At 37.7% G+C, this 20,448-nt stretch overlaps 2 protein-coding genes and 2 long non-coding RNA genes across 8 annotated transcripts in view; 1 reads left to right on the top strand and 3 right to left on the bottom strand.

Moving 5' to 3' along the window:
• Positions 1–20,448, top strand: part of LOC6628254 (protein pinocchio) — a 54,122-nt gene that overhangs the window by 25,263 nt on the left and 8,411 nt on the right. The window contains exons 1-2 of one of the 3 annotated variants that reach the window (XM_015173071.3): positions 8,753–8,925; positions 9,754–10,048. In XM_015173071.3, coding sequence (XP_015028557.1) covers positions 9,754–10,048 — 295 coding nt within the window. In that variant the 5' untranslated portion in view covers positions 8,753–8,925. Of the gene's footprint in view, positions 1–8,752; positions 8,926–9,753; positions 10,049–20,448 lie in introns of those variants that run through there. The other 2 variants (XM_070209052.1, XM_070209053.1) reach the window with 2 other exon arrangements.
• On the bottom strand, positions 5,394–8,667 carry TBC1D23 (TBC1 domain family member 23). The gene is made up of 3 exons (XM_002052901.4): positions 8,418–8,667; positions 6,561–7,923; positions 5,394–6,504 (listed from the first exon to the last, which is right to left on the bottom strand). Exons 1-3 carry the CDS (start codon positions 8,432–8,434, stop codon positions 5,812–5,814), a joined length of 2,073 nt encoding a protein of 690 aa, XP_002052937.1. The 5' UTR covers positions 8,435–8,667; the 3' UTR covers positions 5,394–5,811.
• LOC116651731 (uncharacterized) lies at positions 14,149–16,104 on the bottom strand. Of its 3 annotated transcripts, none has more exons than XR_004304761.2 (3): positions 15,765–16,103; positions 14,730–14,865; positions 14,149–14,643 (listed from the first exon to the last, which is right to left on the bottom strand). It is a non-coding gene; the product is annotated as an uncharacterized lncRNA (long non-coding RNA). The 3 variants fall into 3 exon arrangements; XR_004304762.2 differs by having other exon boundaries at positions 14,149–14,625; positions 15,765–16,095; XR_011416638.1 differs by having other exon boundaries at positions 14,619–14,865; positions 15,765–16,104.
• On the bottom strand, positions 17,013–18,409 carry LOC26530472 (uncharacterized). Its single transcript, XR_001450207.3, has 2 exons — positions 17,851–18,409; positions 17,013–17,765 (listed from the first exon to the last, which is right to left on the bottom strand). It is a non-coding gene; the product is annotated as an uncharacterized lncRNA (long non-coding RNA).

Raw genomic sequence — 20,448 nt, 5'->3', positions numbered from 1 at the left:
ATCGGTTGAGATTTGACCAACTTATGGGGGTGGAAAATTTGGACCTATGTCGCTATAGGATATTTGTGAGTACCATTTTGACATGATTTATAACCAAAAATGTTGTTGCCAGATTTGGATGCAGAATTGATAATGGGGCCAAACCATGAACAAAAAGCCTAACCTTATGAAAATCGGTTGAGATTTGACCAAGTTATTGGGGTGGGAAGTTTTGACTATGTCTATATAGGATATTTGAGGTTACCATTTTGACATGAATTTTGACCAAAATTTTTGATGCCAGATTTGAATGCAGCATTGATAATGAGGCCAAACCATGAACAAAACGCCAAGCCTTATGAAAATCGGTTGAGATTTGACCAAGTTATTGGGGTGGGAAGTTTTGACCACATCTATATAGGATATTTGAGGGTACCATTTTGACATGAATTTTGACCAAAAATTTTGTTGCCAGATTTGAATGCAGAATTGATCTAGAAGCCAAACCATGAACAAAACGCCAAGCCTTATGAAAATCGGTTGAGATTTGACCAACTTATGGGGGTGGGAAATTTGGACCTATGTCGCTATAGGATATTTGAGAGTACCATTTTGACATGAATTTTAACCAAAAATGTTGTTGCCAGATTTGGATGCAGAATTGATAATGGGGCCAAACCATGAACAAAAAGCCTAACCTTATGAAAATCGGTTGAGATTTGACCAAGTTATGGGGGTGGGAAGTTTTGACCATATCTATATAGGATATTTGAGGGTACCATTTTGACATGAATTTTGACCAAAAATGTTGTTGCCAGATTTGAATGCAGAATTGATCTAGAGGCCAAACCATGAATAAAACGCCAAGCCTTATGAAAATCAGTTGAGATTTGACCAAGTTATGGGGTTGGGAAGTTTTGACCATATCTATATAGAATATTTGAGGGTACCATTTTGACATGAATTTTGACCAAAAATGTTGTTGTCAGATTTGAACGCAGAATTGATCTAGAGGCCAAACCATGAATAAAACGCCAAGCCTTATGAAAATCGGTTGAGATTTGACCAAGTTATGGGGTTGGGAAGTTTTGACCATATCTATATAGAATATTTGAGGGTACCATTTTGACATGAATTTTGACCAAAAATGTTGTTGTCAGATTTGGATGCAGAATTGATCTAGAGGCCAAACCATGAATAAAACGCCAAGCCTTATGAAAATCGGTTGAGATTTGACGAAGTTATGGGGTTGGGAAGTTTTGACCATATCTATATAGAATATTTGAGGGTACCATTTTGACATGAATTTTGACCAAAAATGTTGTTGTCAGATTTGAATGCAGAATTGATCTAGAGGCCAAACCATGAATAAAACGCCAAGCCTTATGAAAATCGGTTGAGATTTGACCAAGTTATGGGGTTGGGAATTGATCTAGAGGCCAAACCATGAATAAAACGCCAAGCCTTATGAAAATCGGTTGAGATTTGACCTAGTTATGGGGTTGGGAAGTTTTGACCATATCTATATAGAATATTTGAGGGTACCATTTTGACATGAATTTTGACCAAAAATGTTGTTGTCAGATTTGAATGCAGAATTGATCTAGAGGCCAAACCATGAATAAAACGCCAAGCCTTATGAAAATCGGTTGAGATTTGACCAAGTTATGGGGTTGGGAAGTTTTGACCATATCTATATAGAATATTTGAGGGTACCATTTTGACATGAATTTTGACCAAAAATGTTGTTGTCAGATTTGAATGCAGAATTGATCTAGAGGCCAAACCATGAATAAAACGCCAAGCCTTATGAAAATCGGTTGAGATTTGACCAACTTATGGGGGTGGGAAATTTGGACCCATGTCGCTATAGGATATTTGTGAGTACCATTTTGATATGAATTTTGACCAAAAATGTTGTTGTCAGATTTGAATGCAGAATTGATCTAGAGGCCAAACCATGAATAAAACGCCAAGCCTTATGAAAATCGGTTGAGATTTGACCAAGTTATGGGGTTGGGAAGTTTTGACCATATCTATATAGAATATTTGAGGGTACCATTTTGACATGAATTTTGACCAAAAATGTTGTTGCCAGATTTGAATGCAGAATTGATCTAGAGGCCAAACCATGAATAAAACGCCAAGCCTTATGAAAATCGGTTGAGATTTGACCAAGTTATGGGGTTGGGAAGTTTTGACCATATCTATATAGAATATTTGAGGGTACCATTTTGACATGAATTTTGACCAAAAATGTTGTCAGATTTGAATGCAGAATTGATCTAGAGGCCAAACCATGAATAAAACGCCAAGCCTTATGAAAATCGGTTGAGATTTGACCAACTTATGGGGGTGGGAAATTTGGACCATATCTATATAGAATATTTGAGGGTACCATTTTGACATGAATTTTGACCAAAAATGTTGTTGTCAGATTTGAATGCAGAATTGATCTAGAGGCCAAACCATGAATAAAACGCCAAGCCTTATGAAAATCGGTTGAGATTTGACCAAGTATCGGTTGAGATTTGACCAAGTTATGGGGTTGGGAAGTTTTGACCATATCTATATAGAATATTTGAGGGTACCATTTTGACATGAATTTTGACCAAAAATATTGTTGTCAGATTTGAATGCAGAATTGATCTAGAGGCCAAACCATGAATAAAACGCCAAGCCTTATGAAAATCGGTTGAGATTTGACCAAGTTATGGGGTTGGGAAGTTTTGACCATATCTATATAGAATATTTGAGGGTACCATTTTGACATGAATTTTGACCAAAAATGTTGTTGTCAGATTTGAATGCAGAATTGATCTAGAGGCCAAACCATGAATAAAACGCCAAGCCTTATGAAAATCGGTTCAGATTTGACCAACTTATGGGGGTGGGAAATTTGGACCCATGTCGCTATAGGATATTTGTGAGTACCATTTTGACATGAATTTTGACCAAAAATGTTGTTGTTAGATTTGAATGCAGAATTGATCTAGAGGCCAAACCATGAATAAAACGCCAAGCCTTATGAAAATCGGTTGAGATTTGACCAAGTTATGGGGTTGGGAAGTTTTGACCATATCTATATAGAATATTTGAGGGTACCATTTTGACATGAATTTTGACCAAAAATGTTGTTGTCAGATTTGAATGCAGAATTGATCTAGAGGCCAAACCATGAATAAAACGCCAAGCCTTATGAAAATCGGTTGAGATTTGACCTAGTTATGGGGTTGGGAAGTTTTGACCATATCTATATAGAATATTTGAGGGTACCATTTTGACATGAATTTTGACCAAAAATGTTGTTGTCAGATTTGAAGGCAGAATTGATCTAGAGGCCAAACCATGAATAAAACGCCAAGCCTTATGAAAATCGGTTGAGATTTGACCTAGTTATGGGGTTGGGAAGTTTTGACCATATCTATATAGAATATTTGAGGGTACCATTTTGACATGAATTTTGACCAAAAATGTTGTTGTCAGATTTGAATGCAGAATTGATCTAGAGGCCAAACCATGAATAAAACGCCAAGCCTTATGAAAATCGGTTGAGATTTGACCTAGTTATGGGGTTGGGAAGTTTTGACCATATCTATATAGAATATTTGAGGGTACCATTTTGACATGAATTTTGACCAAAAATGTTGTTGCCAGATTTGAATGCAGAATTGATCTAGAAGCCAAACCATGAACAAAACGCCAAGCCTTATGAAAATCGGTTGAGATTTGACCAACTTATGGGGGTGGGAAATTTGGACCTATGTCGCTATAGGATATTTGAGAGTACCATTTTGACATGAATTTTAACCAAAAATGTTGTTGCCAGATTTGGATGCAGAATTGATAATGGGGTCAAACCATGAACAAAAAGCCTAACCTTATGAAAATCGGTTGAGATTTGACCAAGTTATGGGGGTGGGAAGTTTTGACCATATCTATATAGGATATTTGAGGGTACCATTTTGACATGAATTTTGACCAAAAATGTTGTTGTCAGATTTGAATGCAGAATTGATCTAGAGGCCAAACCATGAATAAAACGCCAAGCCTTATGAAAATCGGTTGAGATTTGACCAAGTTATGGGGTTGGGAAGTTTTGACCATATCTATATAGAATATTTGAGGGTACCATTTTGACATGAATTTTGACCAAAAATGTTGTTGCCAGATTTGAATGCAGAATTGATAATGAGGCCAAACCATGAACAAAAAGCCTAACCTTATGAAAATCGGTTGAGATTTGACCAACTTATGGGGTTGGGAAGTTTTGACCATATCTATATAGAATATTTGAGGGTACCATTTTGACATGAATTTTGACCAAAAATGTTGTTGCCAGATTTGAATGCAGAATTGATAATGAGGCCAAACCATGAACAAAAAGCCTAACCTTATGAAAATCGGTTGAGATTTGACCAAGTTATGGGGTTGGGAAGTTTTGACCATATCTATATAGAATATTTGAGGGTACCATTTTGACATGAATTTTGACCAAAAATGTTGTTGTCAGATTTGAAGGCAGAATTGATCTAGAGGCCAAACCATGAATAAAACGCCAAGCCTTATGAAAATCGGTTGAGATTTGACCAAGTTATGGGGTTGGGAAGTTTTGACCATATCTATATAGAATATTTGAGGGTACCATTTTGACATGAATTTTGACCAAAAATTTTGTTGCCAGATTTGAATGCAGAATTGATCTAGAAGCCAAACCATGAACAAAACGCCAAGCCTTATGAAAATCGGTTGAGATTTGACCAACTTATGGGGGTGGGAAATTTGGACCTATGTCGCTATAGGATATTTGAGAGTACCATTTTGACATGAATTTTAACCAAAAATGTTGTTGCCAGATTTGGATGCAGAATTGATAATGAGGCCAAACCATGAACAAAAAGCCTAGCCTTATGAAAATCGGTTGAGATTTGACCAACTTATGGGGGTGGGAAATTTGGACCTATGTCGCTATAGGATATTTGAGAGTACCATTTTGACATGAATTTTGACCAAAAATGATGTTGCCAGATTTGGATGCAGAATTGATAATTAGGCCAAACCATGAACAATAAGCCTAGCCTTATGAAACTCGGTTGAGATTTGACCAAGTTATGGGGGTGGGAAGTTTTGACCACATCTATATAGGATATTTGAGGGTACCATTTTGACATGAATTTTGACCAAAAATGTTGTTGCCAGATTTGAATGCAGAATTGATCTAGAGGCCAAATCATGAACTAAACGCCAAACCTTATGATAACCGGCTGAGATTTGACCAAGTTATAGGGGTGGGGAATTTGGACCCATGTCTAAGTCATTTACTTTTATGTTTCAATGACTCCCCAACTGTAGATTTGCTAATGTGAATCCAGAACTATAACTCTAAATTGTATAAAAATGCACCTAATTTTGAATATAATACATGTTTATTTATACCTCATTTAGTTGCAATAAATATCTTGTTATAATCTTTACATGTTGTAAGTCTCAAGGCTTCTAAGGTGTATGTATTTCGGATTATATTTTCGTTTTCTTTTTGTTGCACTTATAATTTAAGTATCGAGCTGAAAGGTCAGATAGTTTAACGATCTTGCGTTGTGTATCGTGTCGTATGTTACATTTGCAATATGAATCGAACAAGATCCGTATAAAAAGAAGGTTAAGACTACAATTTGTCATCTAATCGAAGGAAGGAAAACATTGCCAATAAATATAACTAGAAACAGGGCGTTACGCATTGCACATGTCTGTGTGTGTGTGTGTGTGAACAGAAGTGTGTTCGTGGGGGGATGTGGCCTGACTAATGTATATGGCCTGATCTCTACAGATGCTCTATTTGGCATTCTCGAGCACCTCGACAATGTGCTTGGAGACGAGAGCAGTGGCCTCGGTGGCATTTGGTATCAGGAAACGGTCCATGTCGGTGATGAGCAGCCCGTCGCCGTCGAGAAAACCGTATTTGAATGTAATCAAATCGCGATGCCGCTTCTTAGCCGTGATCTTAACGATGCTGGCCAGTGGACGGCGCACCATAATCTGGGCCTGACCGCGTCCCAATTCGCGCAACACCACCAAATGGGTGGGCGTTATGATCAGATGGCTATCGTACATATAGCCATTGATGTGCACATCCCGGCACTTGAACGCATTGATAATGTCCGCCGTCTTGAAATATTGATTGAGATTAACAATTTCCTTGTTAACGCCCGACGCCTGCGGCGTATCCCGTTCACCATCGTCGTATGTCTCCTCGTTCTCATCGTCGATGCTGAAGACGGGCGCCACATTCCGATAACGTTTCCCATTGCGATCCTTTGCGCTCACATGTCGCTCCTGGGCGGCCTGGGTCTGCGCGGCGCCATTGTTGGAGGTGCTGGCGGCGCCATTTGAACTGGGATTCACAATGATGTCCAGTAGACGGCCCTTGACCTCGGCCGATTTGCTTTTCATGGCCGCGGAGAATTTGCTAAACAGATCCGTGGAGGACGGCGTTGTTGCTGGTGCCTTGAGCGGTGCGGATTTTGACTAAAATTGTTGAAGGATTATAAAAAATAGTTTCTGCAGTATTGGAATTGGATTACCTGTTTGACATTGTGTTGTTGGCACACGAGACATTTGCTCACGCTGTGATCCTCCAGGCAGTCGGCCATGTGATCGCCAAAGTAGTCATGAATGGAGGCATATCCGCCGCTCAGTAAGGACACGTAGTGTGTGTTCTTTTGCAGGAATGAGGCCACCACCATGTGCGTATATTGATCCTCCTCGACACGGCCGCTGCCCATAAAGCACAAATGCTCACCGCCCGCGTTCGAATTGACCTCAATGGCCTGCTTCTGTGCGGTGAGCAGGCCCTGGACAGCGGTGGCAAAGGCGACCGGCTCCTGTAGCATCAGATTGCAGTCGAGATGAAATGCGGTGGACAAATGGCCCGCATTGTACTGTTCGGCTGGACGGCAGTCCACGAGAAAGAAGCGTACGGCATCCTGTACAGGGAATTCAGTGGCTGAATTCTCGACCAGCTCATAGACGGAGACGGGTAGACAAAGTGCTTGGGATACTTTATTGGACTCCTCCTGGCTGCGTGGCGTATCATTCTGTTTGCCGTACAGTGCCTTCAGGTAATCCGTCTTGAAGGATGTGGGCGTTTTCAGCGCATAATATTGGGCCAGGGAGCAAAAGTCGGGCACATCGTCCACCTCCAAGGCGCACGGCATGTTGATCAGAAACTTGATGATGTCCTCCTTCGAAGCGCTTTTCATCAGCATTATCTGTTCGCGTCCATTGATGAGAATAATCAACGCCAGAAAGAAGACCATAAACGGATCGGCATTCTGGAAATACAAATCCCACATGGCAATAATCACAGACAGACTGCTGCAGGAGGCGAATAGCGATTGAAACCAGGTCAAGGAATAGAGGTCGGGTGTGATCTTCTTGGTGTCCAGCACGGTGCACAGCTCCGGATCGTGATAGAGCAAAAGCAAACGAAATACATGGAAGACATTGCCCTTGGGCTTGCAGCCTTTCGGTATATATGTGTCCCGTATGGATTCGAACAGATTGAAGGTGTCCGAACGATTCAGTTTGAGTGCGAATAGCGGCAGAAGCAGCTCGATCCAACCATTTTCGGGTTCGTATTGCAAATTGCGATTTTTACAATAGAAGGTCATAATCGATTCCAGATCGGAAACAACCGAAACTTTGTCCTCCTCATCGTTGCCCATGCGTTCCACATAACGTTGGCAATCCTCACGCAATTGACTTTGAAATGGCAGATCGTAGATCTCATTGAAGAGCGACATTTGATCGCTTTTGTGGCGCACATCGAGGCACACTTGCCACACATCCGGACGTAATGCCTCCGGCAGTTGTTTGCCCTGGCAAATGCTATATATATCATTCACATTGCAGTCGTCCAGCAGCGCCGATTCCAGCTCAATTATCCTGCAAGTTCACAAAGACAAACACTTGAATTATTTACCGTTAGTACAGCACAGCTTTTGCTCTCATACAAACACGCAGCCAGGCTGAAAAGAGATTGAAAGAGAGAAACGCTTTCAACCGATCGCCCACCCACTCCCACTTTATTGTCTCTCTTCCCCCTTCTCCCTCTATCTCTCTTCGTCACCCTCTCAAGGCTGGACTAATTCGTTTGTTTTCGCTTAATTCAACGTGTCCAACTTGGCACAGCTGTTGCTGATAACATTAAAAAAAAAGTTGCATATCTGTTTGGCTGCTGACTCAAAAATTTGCTGGCTTCTTCACTATCTTTCCCTCTTTGTCGCACGCATAGCAGGTATGCCAGCAGGGCAAGGCCAATGCGTAGTCCTCACAACAATGTGCTCGTTATTTTATATTTATATTATAACAATTACTAACTGGCCGCTGACGTCGCTGCCGACGTCTACTGTGTGCGAGCAGAGTCAATGTTTATTTACCACATATTCTCCTCCATGTCCGTGGGGCCCACATATACAGTTGCACTGTTGGCAAATTTGTCTTTGGCTTGCTTTTAGTAGCGTTTATCTATTGCACTCTTAACGCTTTTGGCAACAGATTTTTGCTCATTTTTGGTACGTTTGGAATAAATGTTGAATTTCGTTAGGATTCGCCAAAAATTGCTTTACTGTGTATGAGTTAATGTTTTCTTATTGGAAGTATTTTGTGGCGGCACACCGATTACTGCCGATAAATGTATGCGCGAGCACGATATCGGTAGGGATGCCAACTATTTTTCTTCTCGTGTCGCCCAGTCACTGTGAATGTTTGAACTGGTAGTCCGCTCGCAAAAATTCAAGCAAAACATTTAATTTGAAACGTTCAACAATTAATGCAGCTGCTGCTCATCGTATGTCAATTAAATCAAATAAAACGCACCAAACAGTTTGCTATTAAGGAAATTATTTTCTAAGCATTAGACAGTTGGTGCAACGTGCGTCAAGTAAGGTAAGTGGTTGGGGTAAGTGCACCCGAGCACACGACACACACACGCACATGCACACGCACATGCACACGCACACGGGCAAATACAGTTTGCAAAAACAAAACAAAAGCATTATTTTTATTTTGTGCTTTTGCAACTAATGGCACATATATGCGCATATTTATACATACGGCTGCACACATTGATGCAGCCTTCACCCAAATAATGCATCTATTGATTTTGCATATGCATTTTGTTGCATTGCCAAGCGGCATTACTTGCAAGAATCACGTATGCGTGTGCATGTGTGTGTCTGCGTGTGCGTGTGTGTTTTTTGACCTCACGAGTCAACAACCAGCAACAGCTGTCCTGTCGCTCCAGTTTGGCTTCGTGCCCCCTCACCCCCTTTTCTGCCTTGTCGCAAGCCCAAGAGTGCTTTTAACAGCTTCACGTTTTCTTTGTGTGTGTTGTCAGTGCATTTGTGCCGCAGTCGCAGCCACGTGTGTCGCTTGGCATTTGCATAGCGGCACGTAGATTGCAATTTTTCGATACCTTATGCTCATTATAAATGACTAAAAAGTAGGGTATGTCTCAGCTGTGCAGCTGTGTGTAACAGAGAGCCGACTCGAACTAAAGAAAGAATAAAAGTTAAAGACTCCAAGCTAGGGTTATAAGTATATTATTGTATACAATAAGTTTATTTAAGGTCTTAAATCGATAATTATCGATAACTGCTTAAGGTCACAGCAGCTTGCTGCTTGGTAAAGGGTATCTTCTAGTCGAACACTCGCAAATGTCACATTCTTACTTGTTGTTTACATACATTTTAATTGCGTCTTCTTTGTATACAGATGAAACAACGCTCTGCAACAAGTGGCAGCAACAATAACTCGTTTGCCAACAACAGCAACATTAACATCAACAATAATAGCAACTTTGGACAGCAGCAGCTGCATGCAACGGCGGCAGCAGGCCAGCAACAACAGCTGTTAAAATCAGCGCAGATTGTTAGCGAATGGGATGATGGCATTATCTTTGATGTAGATGATCCAGACTTTTGCCCCGGCCCGCCACCTGCCGTTATTGACAAGCTGACAACAGCCACGAATAGCTGTGCTGCAGCGTTACGGAATTTGAATTTTATAGGTGAGTAGCCTATATTTACGATTATCAGCAACTGATTAACATAATGCAGCTAGTAACAGCACATTACAACGAGCCGAAAGTAACATAGCACAGCCTTCTCTCAGCAAAACATCACATTGTTAGTAACAGCAGGCCACAAACGGTTTCATATACTAGTAAAAGGCAAATTGGTTTGCTTAATAAGATAATTTATGGGAATATGTTCACGTGTATTTAATTTTTCTACTTTCAATTGAATGTAATTTGTGAGGAAATTGTTTGTTGTTGTTTCTAACATTGCGCTGAAAATGTTATCAATGCCATCTGCTCAAGACTCATTAGAACGGGCAATTTAGACACTAAAATTTATATTGTCTGACCTTAGAGGCGGCATTGATAAGAATTTGCCAGAAAATACCCTAGTTCTTAATTTAAAACAAAACAAAACAAAGAAAAAGAGATGGTCTGAATCAGAATTTCTAATTGAAATTTCTCACTTAAAATTTTGGGTGGACGGACGCGTCAAGGTTCAAACCAAAACCTTGGCTAATGGATGTTCACGAATATATGGGCGAGACATTGATTCGTTTTGTAACCATTCACAAATATTGATTGTTAAATTTCATATTTAATAGCAATACATATGCTGCTGTTAGCAACAGAGATCTAGTATGATGTTAGCTAACATAAGTTTGAGCATTAACAGCGCCTGCTTATTATCATGCGCAATATCTGTTAAATTGAATATTTATAACAGTTGCCTAACAGAGTGTACATAAATCAGTTCCTCAAAAGAATTTCTTGAGACGATGCCAACAAAAATGTTGCCTGGCACGGAAAAACAAATTCAGTTCAGTTTTTATACGAATACTTCCATGGGGATTCCCTTGTAAAGCTCTATATATAAAGATAGAGGAGCTGTAATTGATGTTTTTAATGTCGACTAATATTAGCACACGTTGCTGTCCACGATTAGACTTATTTATAGACGCGCGAGTCTAGACAAACAGTGCACGAGAATACCTTATTACTATAAATATTTACGATCGATCTGCTGATAGACCTAAAACTGGAAAATTTATTTTGCACTGTTTACCATTGCGAAGAGCGTGTGCTGACTGGCAGCTAGTTATATATATATATATATACATATGCATATGTCTGGCTTATCAGCTGCGTTTTTTCCAGCTCGCTTATTAACAGGTGCGTGGGCGTGGTCGCTATTTAAGTAAGTCTCCATACGCTTGGTGCACATATAATATATATAGAGTATATAGTATATACATATGTATATATATAAATGCTGGTACTTGTACTTATCCATATCGCGTCCCTGTGCTCTTTGTGCGACCCACTTGCAATTCTTTTTTGTTGCTTTATATATGATTGAGCGGAAACTGGCGCACACTTTTATTAACATCAATTGCCAGCGATAGTCAGCTTTATCGCTCAAGTGGCTCCCTCCTCTAATATATTTATGTATATAATGCCAAATACGCGTTCTATCAATTTATATTTTAGACCAGTTCTTGCTGCTTCAAAGTTCACACTCAAGCATTGTCATCGGTCATGCATGCAACAATAATCGATAACCAAGTAATCGATGTCCTTTTATATTTAGCAACATGTTCCATTATTTGTAGAGACAATTAATTATGTGCAACAAGAAGGAATAGCTCGATTAATGCTCACATGGACATCAATCAAATTAGGTTTGTGACAGCTATATGATATCATGTCATAATCTATCGATTGATCCAAATGTCAATCAATCACACTTGATGTATTTGAAGCGGAAATATTTATTTGTTGGCTGGCTCGAGGTCCGTGTTTGTTAAAACAAACAATGAAAAACAATTTTATTCAATTCTCTTCCGATATATTTCGGTTGCACATCGGCAAACCGTCTTCAGGGCACTAACACCAAGATACAAAAAACAATTAACAATTATAATACAATAAATTAAACATTATTTCGAACATTTTACATACATTATTTTACACGTCTGCGCTTTTTGACGTGGAGATTGTTACTGAGGTTGTTTGACTGTTTAAGAGGTGTCTGTACAAGTGAGCGCAATTTTCTGTGTCTGTCTTGTAGTTTAGTCGTTTGTAGGTTGGTGTGTTAATTATGTGTAGCATTTCCAATGTGTGTCGCTTGTTATAGTGTTGTTCTTGTTGTAAGATTGTTGTTTCATCAAAATTTGGTGTGTGGTTGCTTCTTATACAATGGGTCATAAGTGCTGTTTTCTGTATATTATTTTGATGTCTTAGTTTGAAGTCCGATTTATGTTGACTTCAAACTAAGACATCAAAATAATATACAGAAAACAGCACTTATGACCCATTGTATAAGAAGCAACCACACACCAAATTTTGATGAAACAACAATCTTACAACAAGAACAACACTATAACAAGCGACACACATTGGAAATGCTACACATAATTAACACACCAACCTACAAACGACTAAACTACAAGACAGACACAGAAAATTGCGCTCACTTGTACAGACACCTCTTAAACAGTCAAACAACCTCAGTAACAATCTCCACGTCAAAAAGCGCAGACGTGTAAAATAATGTATGTAAAATGTTCGAAATAATGTTTAATTTATTGTATTATAATTGTTAATTGTTTTTTGTATCTTGGTGTTAGTGCCCTGAAGACGGTTTGCCGATGTGCAACCGAAATATATCGGAAGAGAATTGAATAAAATTGTTTTTCATTGTTTGTTTTAACAAACACGGACCTCGAGCCAGCCAACAAATAAATATTGAAATATGGAAAGGTCGCCAGAGCCATCAATAAATATGAAGCGGAAATATATAAATTTAGATATAGTTATCTGTGTTCCTATGGAAATATAGAATAGAATATGTCCCTTATTTTTGAGCAAATACTTGATGGATTGATTAACTTAAGCAGGTCTTCCATTATGGTTCAGCTAATCTTTTTTAGATTCCCAGATTTGTGGACCTATCGTCTCGACTTAACCAAAAGATAAACCCACTTAATATTCTCTTAGTTCATTTTGAAATTGTATAATTGTTTAAAAGACTTTATTCAAAAATTGTATTCTATGTAAAACCCCAATTTTCTCTCAATAGATGCACTAATGTTCTAAATACAAAAGATTATAAAAATAAATAATAGTTCTAATTGACGTTATATAATATAGTTACATATTTTATATGATATATTATATGATTGGTCGATGTTCATCATACCCAATATATTAAAAAAATTAGTTTGCATATACATACAGCATAGTAATGCAATTAATGGGTAAACTAATAAGCAAAGTTCTTTATAGCTTTTGTGGTAAAAGTGCCAAAGTCGGGGCTAAATCGGCACAGCTCAACGACCTGATTAAAGAAATATAAATGTACATTTGTTTAGTTGACAGGAAATATGTACATATATGTATATAGTTGTTCGGAAATGACTTCTTCCATGCGTTACGCATTCGTAATTCTGGTTAAAAACAAAAAAAGAAAAAAAAAACATCCATTGACCATCAATCAATTAATGTACGTGCCCTGTTATGGGCCTTCGAGCATAGCCAAAAAAAAAATATTTTGCCATTTTGTGCTAATTATTGTCTCGCTCTCTTTTGTGGGTTTTATCAGCGATCTGATTAGCCATATAAACAAAGCGTGCGGCTCGCTTATTCACACGTTTCTGTTGTCTCTGGAAATTTATGAAATTCACGCGTTTATCATGTGACTCTCGGAACTCTCGGCCCTGCCTCTCCTACCATTTGCCTAGGGTACTACGAATTGTGCAAACATTAATCACGCTGCGTTCGGGGATTATGCATGTTAAACTGAACAACTTAACTTATTACTTTCCATTTTTTTAATGTTTGCGTGTGGCGCTACAAAGTCCACCATTTTCCGTCTTGTTCTTTATTTAAGTGGCCCTCGACACGTGTGGATCGTTTAGTTAATTTACAAAGCCGACAATCAGGCTAACACCCACCACGAAGCTCTTGCGTGTGTCAAGCTATAAGAACTGTAACCCTGGATAGGGAGGGGGCCGTGGTGCGGCGTGTTTATAATTGAGCAATGTATTTTTATGTAGTTGTTGGTAAAGCAAAAATTGAAATGATTAGCACATTAATTTTTATTTTCCAACATGAGTTAAATTACAAGCATACAGTATTCAGCAGCAGGCGTGTCTTTTATATACTTATGTATATGCGAATATGTACAGAGTTGTTGTTCTTTTTATACCCTTGTAGAGGATATTCTAGTTTTCTTAGAAATTGTGTAACGCTTAGTGGGTGGATCTATATATATGTATATATTCTAGAGCAGCATCAGCCGAGTTATTAGAGCCGTGCCCATCCGTTCGTCTGTCTGTATCTTTGCGATCTAGTCTCTCGACTTTAATCGGCCGAAAAATAGAGTCTGTTCTGAAGGACCTTTTCACCAAACTCCGCATTTACAAGCTGTCTAAAGGGTATTAAATCTTCGACATGCCAAAGATATGCTTTATTTCTCGTTATATTTTAATTCAGATAATCTATAAATCAACTCTTGGACCATCATTTTTTGTTTTGGTTGAATTTTTGTGGAGTTCAAGCTTTTACTGAAAGTTGAATAAGAGCTACAATTTAAACGATTTACTTAAAATTTTGACTACACACTTATTTCAGACACAAAAGTTATTAAAAAATCTTAAAATGTACATACCTGATTTGGGTCTAGGGCAACGCAAAGTCGAGCACTCGTAAGTTTTATACTCTGCTTATTTTTGGCTTTTACTATTTGCTGATGCAAATGCGATTAGTCAATTATCAGAAACCATATCGCAAGATCTTCGGCAGTTCTAAAAATAATTAAACAAACATAAAAAGAAAAGCTTGAAAATAATTCTATATAACGCTATCGACGTAAAACCTGAGTCAAAAAATAAATAATGGCTGGCATGTTATGCTGAAACGTATTCGCAAATCTGCTCTATAAATATTTATATTTACATTTAGATTTATATTGAATTTAAGTTTTATCACTTAAGCCACAGCTAGAGGTTATTTTGTACAGAGCTTAAAAACCAGAAGTTTTTTGTATTTTATTTGCTTTGGCATCATATTTCCGAATGAATGGGAAAGCAACATGAGTAGCTATATCTTTATTATAAGGCATATGTCTTGTAAATATTATATATCACATACTACGACTGTTTTTTAAGGTCTGGCTTTGTTTAATATATAATATTATAGATATGGGCTTCTGTCACCAGTTCCTTATAACACATGAATCTGGCGCTATCATACATTTCTCGGTATTCAATAGACAAGTCTGGCAATTCGTATGAAAGGTGTACTCTTAGTTAATGCGGCATAGGATTACTTTTTATTGTAAATTAATAGTTGACTACAGCAGTGATTCCTTTTTTTATGCCCTGTATCCATAGACAATGGGTTAAATGATTTCGTGCAGTTGTATGTAACAGGCAGAGGGAAATACGTCGTTGTATTTTATTGAGAATTGAGAAAAATGTACTTTATGCTTTGGTATATACACGCTTGTGTATGCCATAGTTCAGCGAAGTTTCATAAAGATCGGACTTCAAACGCCGATCTCAATCAAGAATGGGGAAAGAGTTATTAGAGCTCCCGAAGCGCTGTCATTAGCAATAACTACAGGGTATCTGCCAGTCGTGGCCCAGCTTAAACTGTTGTATTTTACTTTTATTTGTTGGCTGGTATTTCTCAATGTAATTACCTTATCTTTATAATTAGACAAACGTTATCGTTTATATGATGATCATGATTTGCATCTTATCTTCGCACTCCGAATAATGAATCACAGCCAGACCCAGACAGAGCACTTGCTTGCACAATACCCGTCCTTATAGTCTGTCTCTATCTCTTATATCATTATCGATTGAGATTCACCAGACATTGACCTGCCCCTCGTACCGCTTCTCAATTCATTGCCGTGTCTGATTATCGTATATTAAATATTACAAATTATTATAAAATTACTCAGAATGAATTTGGAACTAAAGTTTTTGCTCCCAACGGCCCAGTCCGGGGCCGTCATGCACTTTAGCTTACATAAACGTCGCGCTTTTATGCAATGGCTTATTAAAACGACAAACGTAATGACAAATTTTAAAAATAAAATCGTTTTCAATTTCGCACTGCATTTTCCCTGCCCCCCCCTTGCACTCGGCTGCCTACCTCTTTCCCTTCGAACTGTGTCTGGTTGATTTTGCATGCGAGAAATCGTTCCGCTGCTTTTATGTTCCCATGCTCATTATAGACAAAAACCAAATGGTACGCCACGCGCAGACTATTTATACCCTGTAATTGCAGCTTGTAGGGTATATGCATTCTTTGTCAAAATTTGAAGTGAATTTTGTGTGGATTAAAACATTTATAAATGTAATAAATTCTATTTTTAATTAAATCACATCTAATCTTCAACCTTAATCCATTATTATCATATCTTTTGACATTGCGAAACTCAATTGCTTCAAAATTTCCATCACTTTATTTAATTTGTATTATGGATTTTTTATTTTCACCCAAAAAGTTCCTATGGCAAATATTTTAAAAGTGAAAATGAATTGCCAAATACAAATAACATCCGAATTCACATTTGCATTTGAAATTATCGAATGATAAATAGTCGATGTAATTTGTAGTTGATACACACATAAGTTTTGAATATGATGTATCATATAAATCACTTATAAATTATCTACTTAACAAGTTCTGCTTTTAACACTTGAATGTTACAAAGTTGTACAGTTGGCGTTAACTCATCATGTTTTTCCATGACACCTTAAATATTTGTTGTATTCCAATTGGATTAACAGTTACATCCAACTAGTTCAAGCCTGTTCTAGAATTGGTTGCGAATTACAAGCGCAAACAATGGGCAAATTAATTTTGTAAACCATTCAAAATACGACGTCATAACGTTATCAAATCTATTAATTATTAACGCTTGATTCATGTAGAGTATATGTATAGGGTATATCCTATATTATGAGATATATATGGTTTTTTTTTCTTTTTTGTTTGGAACAATAACATGTGATTTCAAAATGTCGTCGGTCCAAGTTTGCTTTAATATAAAAAGCCAACAAAAGAAACGATTTTTAAAAATGGCTAGAAAGGGTATCATGATTTTGCTTAAAAGTATGTAGCACAGGCAGAAGGAAGCATCTTTACATTATATACGACAGGACAGGACAATGTTCGTATGTATGAAAATGTCGATCTGACTTATCCATATACATAATTCTATTTCTCATAACGTCAATAAAAAAGGCTTGCTTTTCTGACCACAACTTTGATATTTTTTTGGTATACAAATATTAAAGCATATTATTTCGATATATTCAATATTTTACTCAAATCTGAAGTAGTTTTTTGTATATACTAAAATGTATTATACATTACACTGGGCTACTTGCCTGGGTAACCTCTAGTCGAGCATTATTGCCTAGAGTATTATTTTGCCTGTTTTATGCCTTTTTTTTTTTTGTTTATTTTTGGTTTATTTTAAATGTTGGCTATATCATCAACATTAGCAGCGCATGCGACACGAGGGGGCGCACAGCCATGCGCCGTGCCCATTGCCTCAGCCTCAGCTCGGCTCGACTTTGCCTGACGCAATGTTGTTGTTTTTGTTTTATTTTTTGTTATTATTTTTTAGCAGCTGATAAGCTGTCATGTCCACGCGTCGCCTCAAATTGCGCTGCGGTCAGGTCTGAAATACAATAAAAAAGCAAACTATAAAATAAATTTCAAAAAAAAAAAACCTGTGAAAATGCAATTCGATGATTGAGTTTGACCTTTTTGCCGCCTGTGTGTCATTAAATGTGCCATGAGGCGCCAGTGTGTGTGTGTGTGTGTGTGTGTGTATGTGCGGCCTCCAATCGATACGTTTGGGTGACAGCCACCGTTTATAACCTCAACACGAGTCAAGTAACCAGCTAATGGTTACCTGAGCCGAGCCGCGCCGCTGAAGCTGAAGCTAACTCTGACTCTGATGTTGGTGGCTTGTGGTGCTGCCTTCTAATGCCACCGCGACGAGTGTCAATGGAACGTGCGCAAATGTGGTTCATTTGAGACCATTTGGCATTCAGTCGAGCTCAGGGCTGGTGTACTTTTGAGGGGCAGGTCGCTCGACAACGCATTCTTTACGATATACGCTACATGCGCCTACCGTGTGTACAGTGATAGCTCTCATAACGAACTGCTACACATACATTTTAATACTCAAGCCGTGGCGTAAGCAACACTTGACCTGAAGCCAACTCTTGCCTTGTAGTGAAAGATATTATAAAGCTTTCTAGTGCCTAGGCAAACATTTTCTTCTAGCGCTAAAAATTACTCGTCATTTGGACTTTCAAAACGGACCAAAACTTGAAAGAATTGTACTTTTTCTTTAATTAATTTAATTGTAAAATCAATTTTTTTATTTTTTGGCATTTAATTTTTAACATATTTAAATTAGATTTGAAAGCGTGGGCGTTCGCTTTAGACAGCTTTCACTGTATATACTATTCTATGCTTATGTGTATTGATTTCCATTTAAATTGCGCTTCATTCATTCATTGCAGCGCTTCATTGTTTTATCAATTTACAATTTTAACACACACTTAAAGCAGGCACACTCACACACACACATGCACTAGACACACATACACACACACACTATACTGAACTGGCATCAGTTATGTCGTGCGACAAACGACTACGACATTATTTAGTAGCAGTCGGTTTAAACTGGAAACTTAACTCATCTCAGCTTGTTGTAGATCTCTCTAGTGTGTATCTGTGTGTGTGTCTGTTTTTTGTGTGTGTGTGTGTTTGTACTGTTCAAACGATTCGTGCGACGCAAATCTAACACAAATGCCAGAGAGACGCTCATCATCGTGTTGATGACGACGTCAGCCAGTTAAAAAGTAGTAAAAAAAAACGTCAACTAAATAGTCGGTCAGACCACTTGAGTAGCCAGATATTTACTATATATATATATATACATATATATATACATACATAAGTATGCTTAGCTAGCCTGGGGCCCTACTTAGTTAAACAAATCCGGACTTAACTCAACTTGTCACGTGTAATTAGCAGAAATTTCGAGCAAAGCAAATAATTAAGTGTGAATCCAGGCGAAACTGTTAATTGCATTGTTTACCCTATATCTCGACTCCAAGAAATCGAACTGCATCATTAGTTTATTAATTAATCACGAGAATCTGGCGTGTTATGCGCCAGATACTGGCAGGGAATTAAGAAAAAATAGATGTTTATTATTTTTTGGAATTTTGCGAAAGTTAGCTCGAAGTTTTACGCAAGACGTAATATTTAAGGATTTCTTTTTAAAGGTCTAATATATGATCTAAATTTGAAGATATATATAACTATATATAATATACTTACTCTATACGTTCTTTGTTCCACATTCTGCGACCAAATCCCAAACTCTATTTAAATTGTTTTTGGTTCTATAAATGTGCCGGGGGCTGTACCCAAAATGTGGAGGCCTGTTCTAATTACGTCTAGGGTTTTTTTTCTATTTGTTACTATTTGGTTTGCGCATTTCGCGATGCAAATGCGGTTCAGATAATACGAAATACGTACATGGACTTTATAGCGTTCAATGTACGCGCCGTGTGGGGCAATTCCCTATGTAATACTATACTCAAAGTACAAATATTAAAAGTTCTATATTCAGTTCAATAAATAGTACGTTAAGTATATATACATATATTTATATATGTATGTAACTATGCATAATGTGACGCCAGCAATGCCCTGAGAGTATTTTTATAACAATTCCCAAGAATTCTATATGCACAAATAAATGTGAATACATATATGTGCGGGGGATAACAATGTATATAACATATATATAATTTATGCGTATATAGAGAAACTTATCTCCCAGCTGCATAATGGATCCATTGTATCATAAATGATGCAGGTAATTGAGTTAAACATTAGTTGAATAGCTTTCACATGTGACTACTTGGAGCATTGATTTGATTGAATCGCACCAGAAAAGTTTTCTAGAATTATCGCAAACACGCCCCTCAGTGGTCTACAATTATAGAAAATCATCAATAACTAAAAACAGTTTCAAAAACATTTGTTAATTCCTAATCGAAAGCTTTTATAGCTCGTTCTTTATATAGCTAAGATAAAAGTATAATTGATGTAGGCCGTGTACAAAGTGTAAAACTTTCCTAAACAACTCAACTTACTCGCCAAATTCCTGTTGTTTAACGCTAAATGCCAGCTGACATGCCCCACATTATCGCCAATCAATAAAAGATTGATTACATACGCCATATTAACGATAAGGCCTTGGCCTATGTAATTTATCAATATCTAATAACATTGCAATTTGTATGGCAAATGGTTTGGAAATGTGGTTG

This window comes from Drosophila virilis, chromosome 4 (genome assembly GCF_030788295.1).
Source record: "Drosophila virilis strain 15010-1051.87 chromosome 4, Dvir_AGI_RSII-ME, whole genome shotgun sequence".
NCBI lineage: Eukaryota > Metazoa > Arthropoda > Insecta > Diptera > Drosophilidae > Drosophila > Drosophila virilis.
The sequence above is the reverse complement of the archived record's forward strand: the minus strand, read 5'-3'. Positions and strand labels throughout refer to the sequence as shown.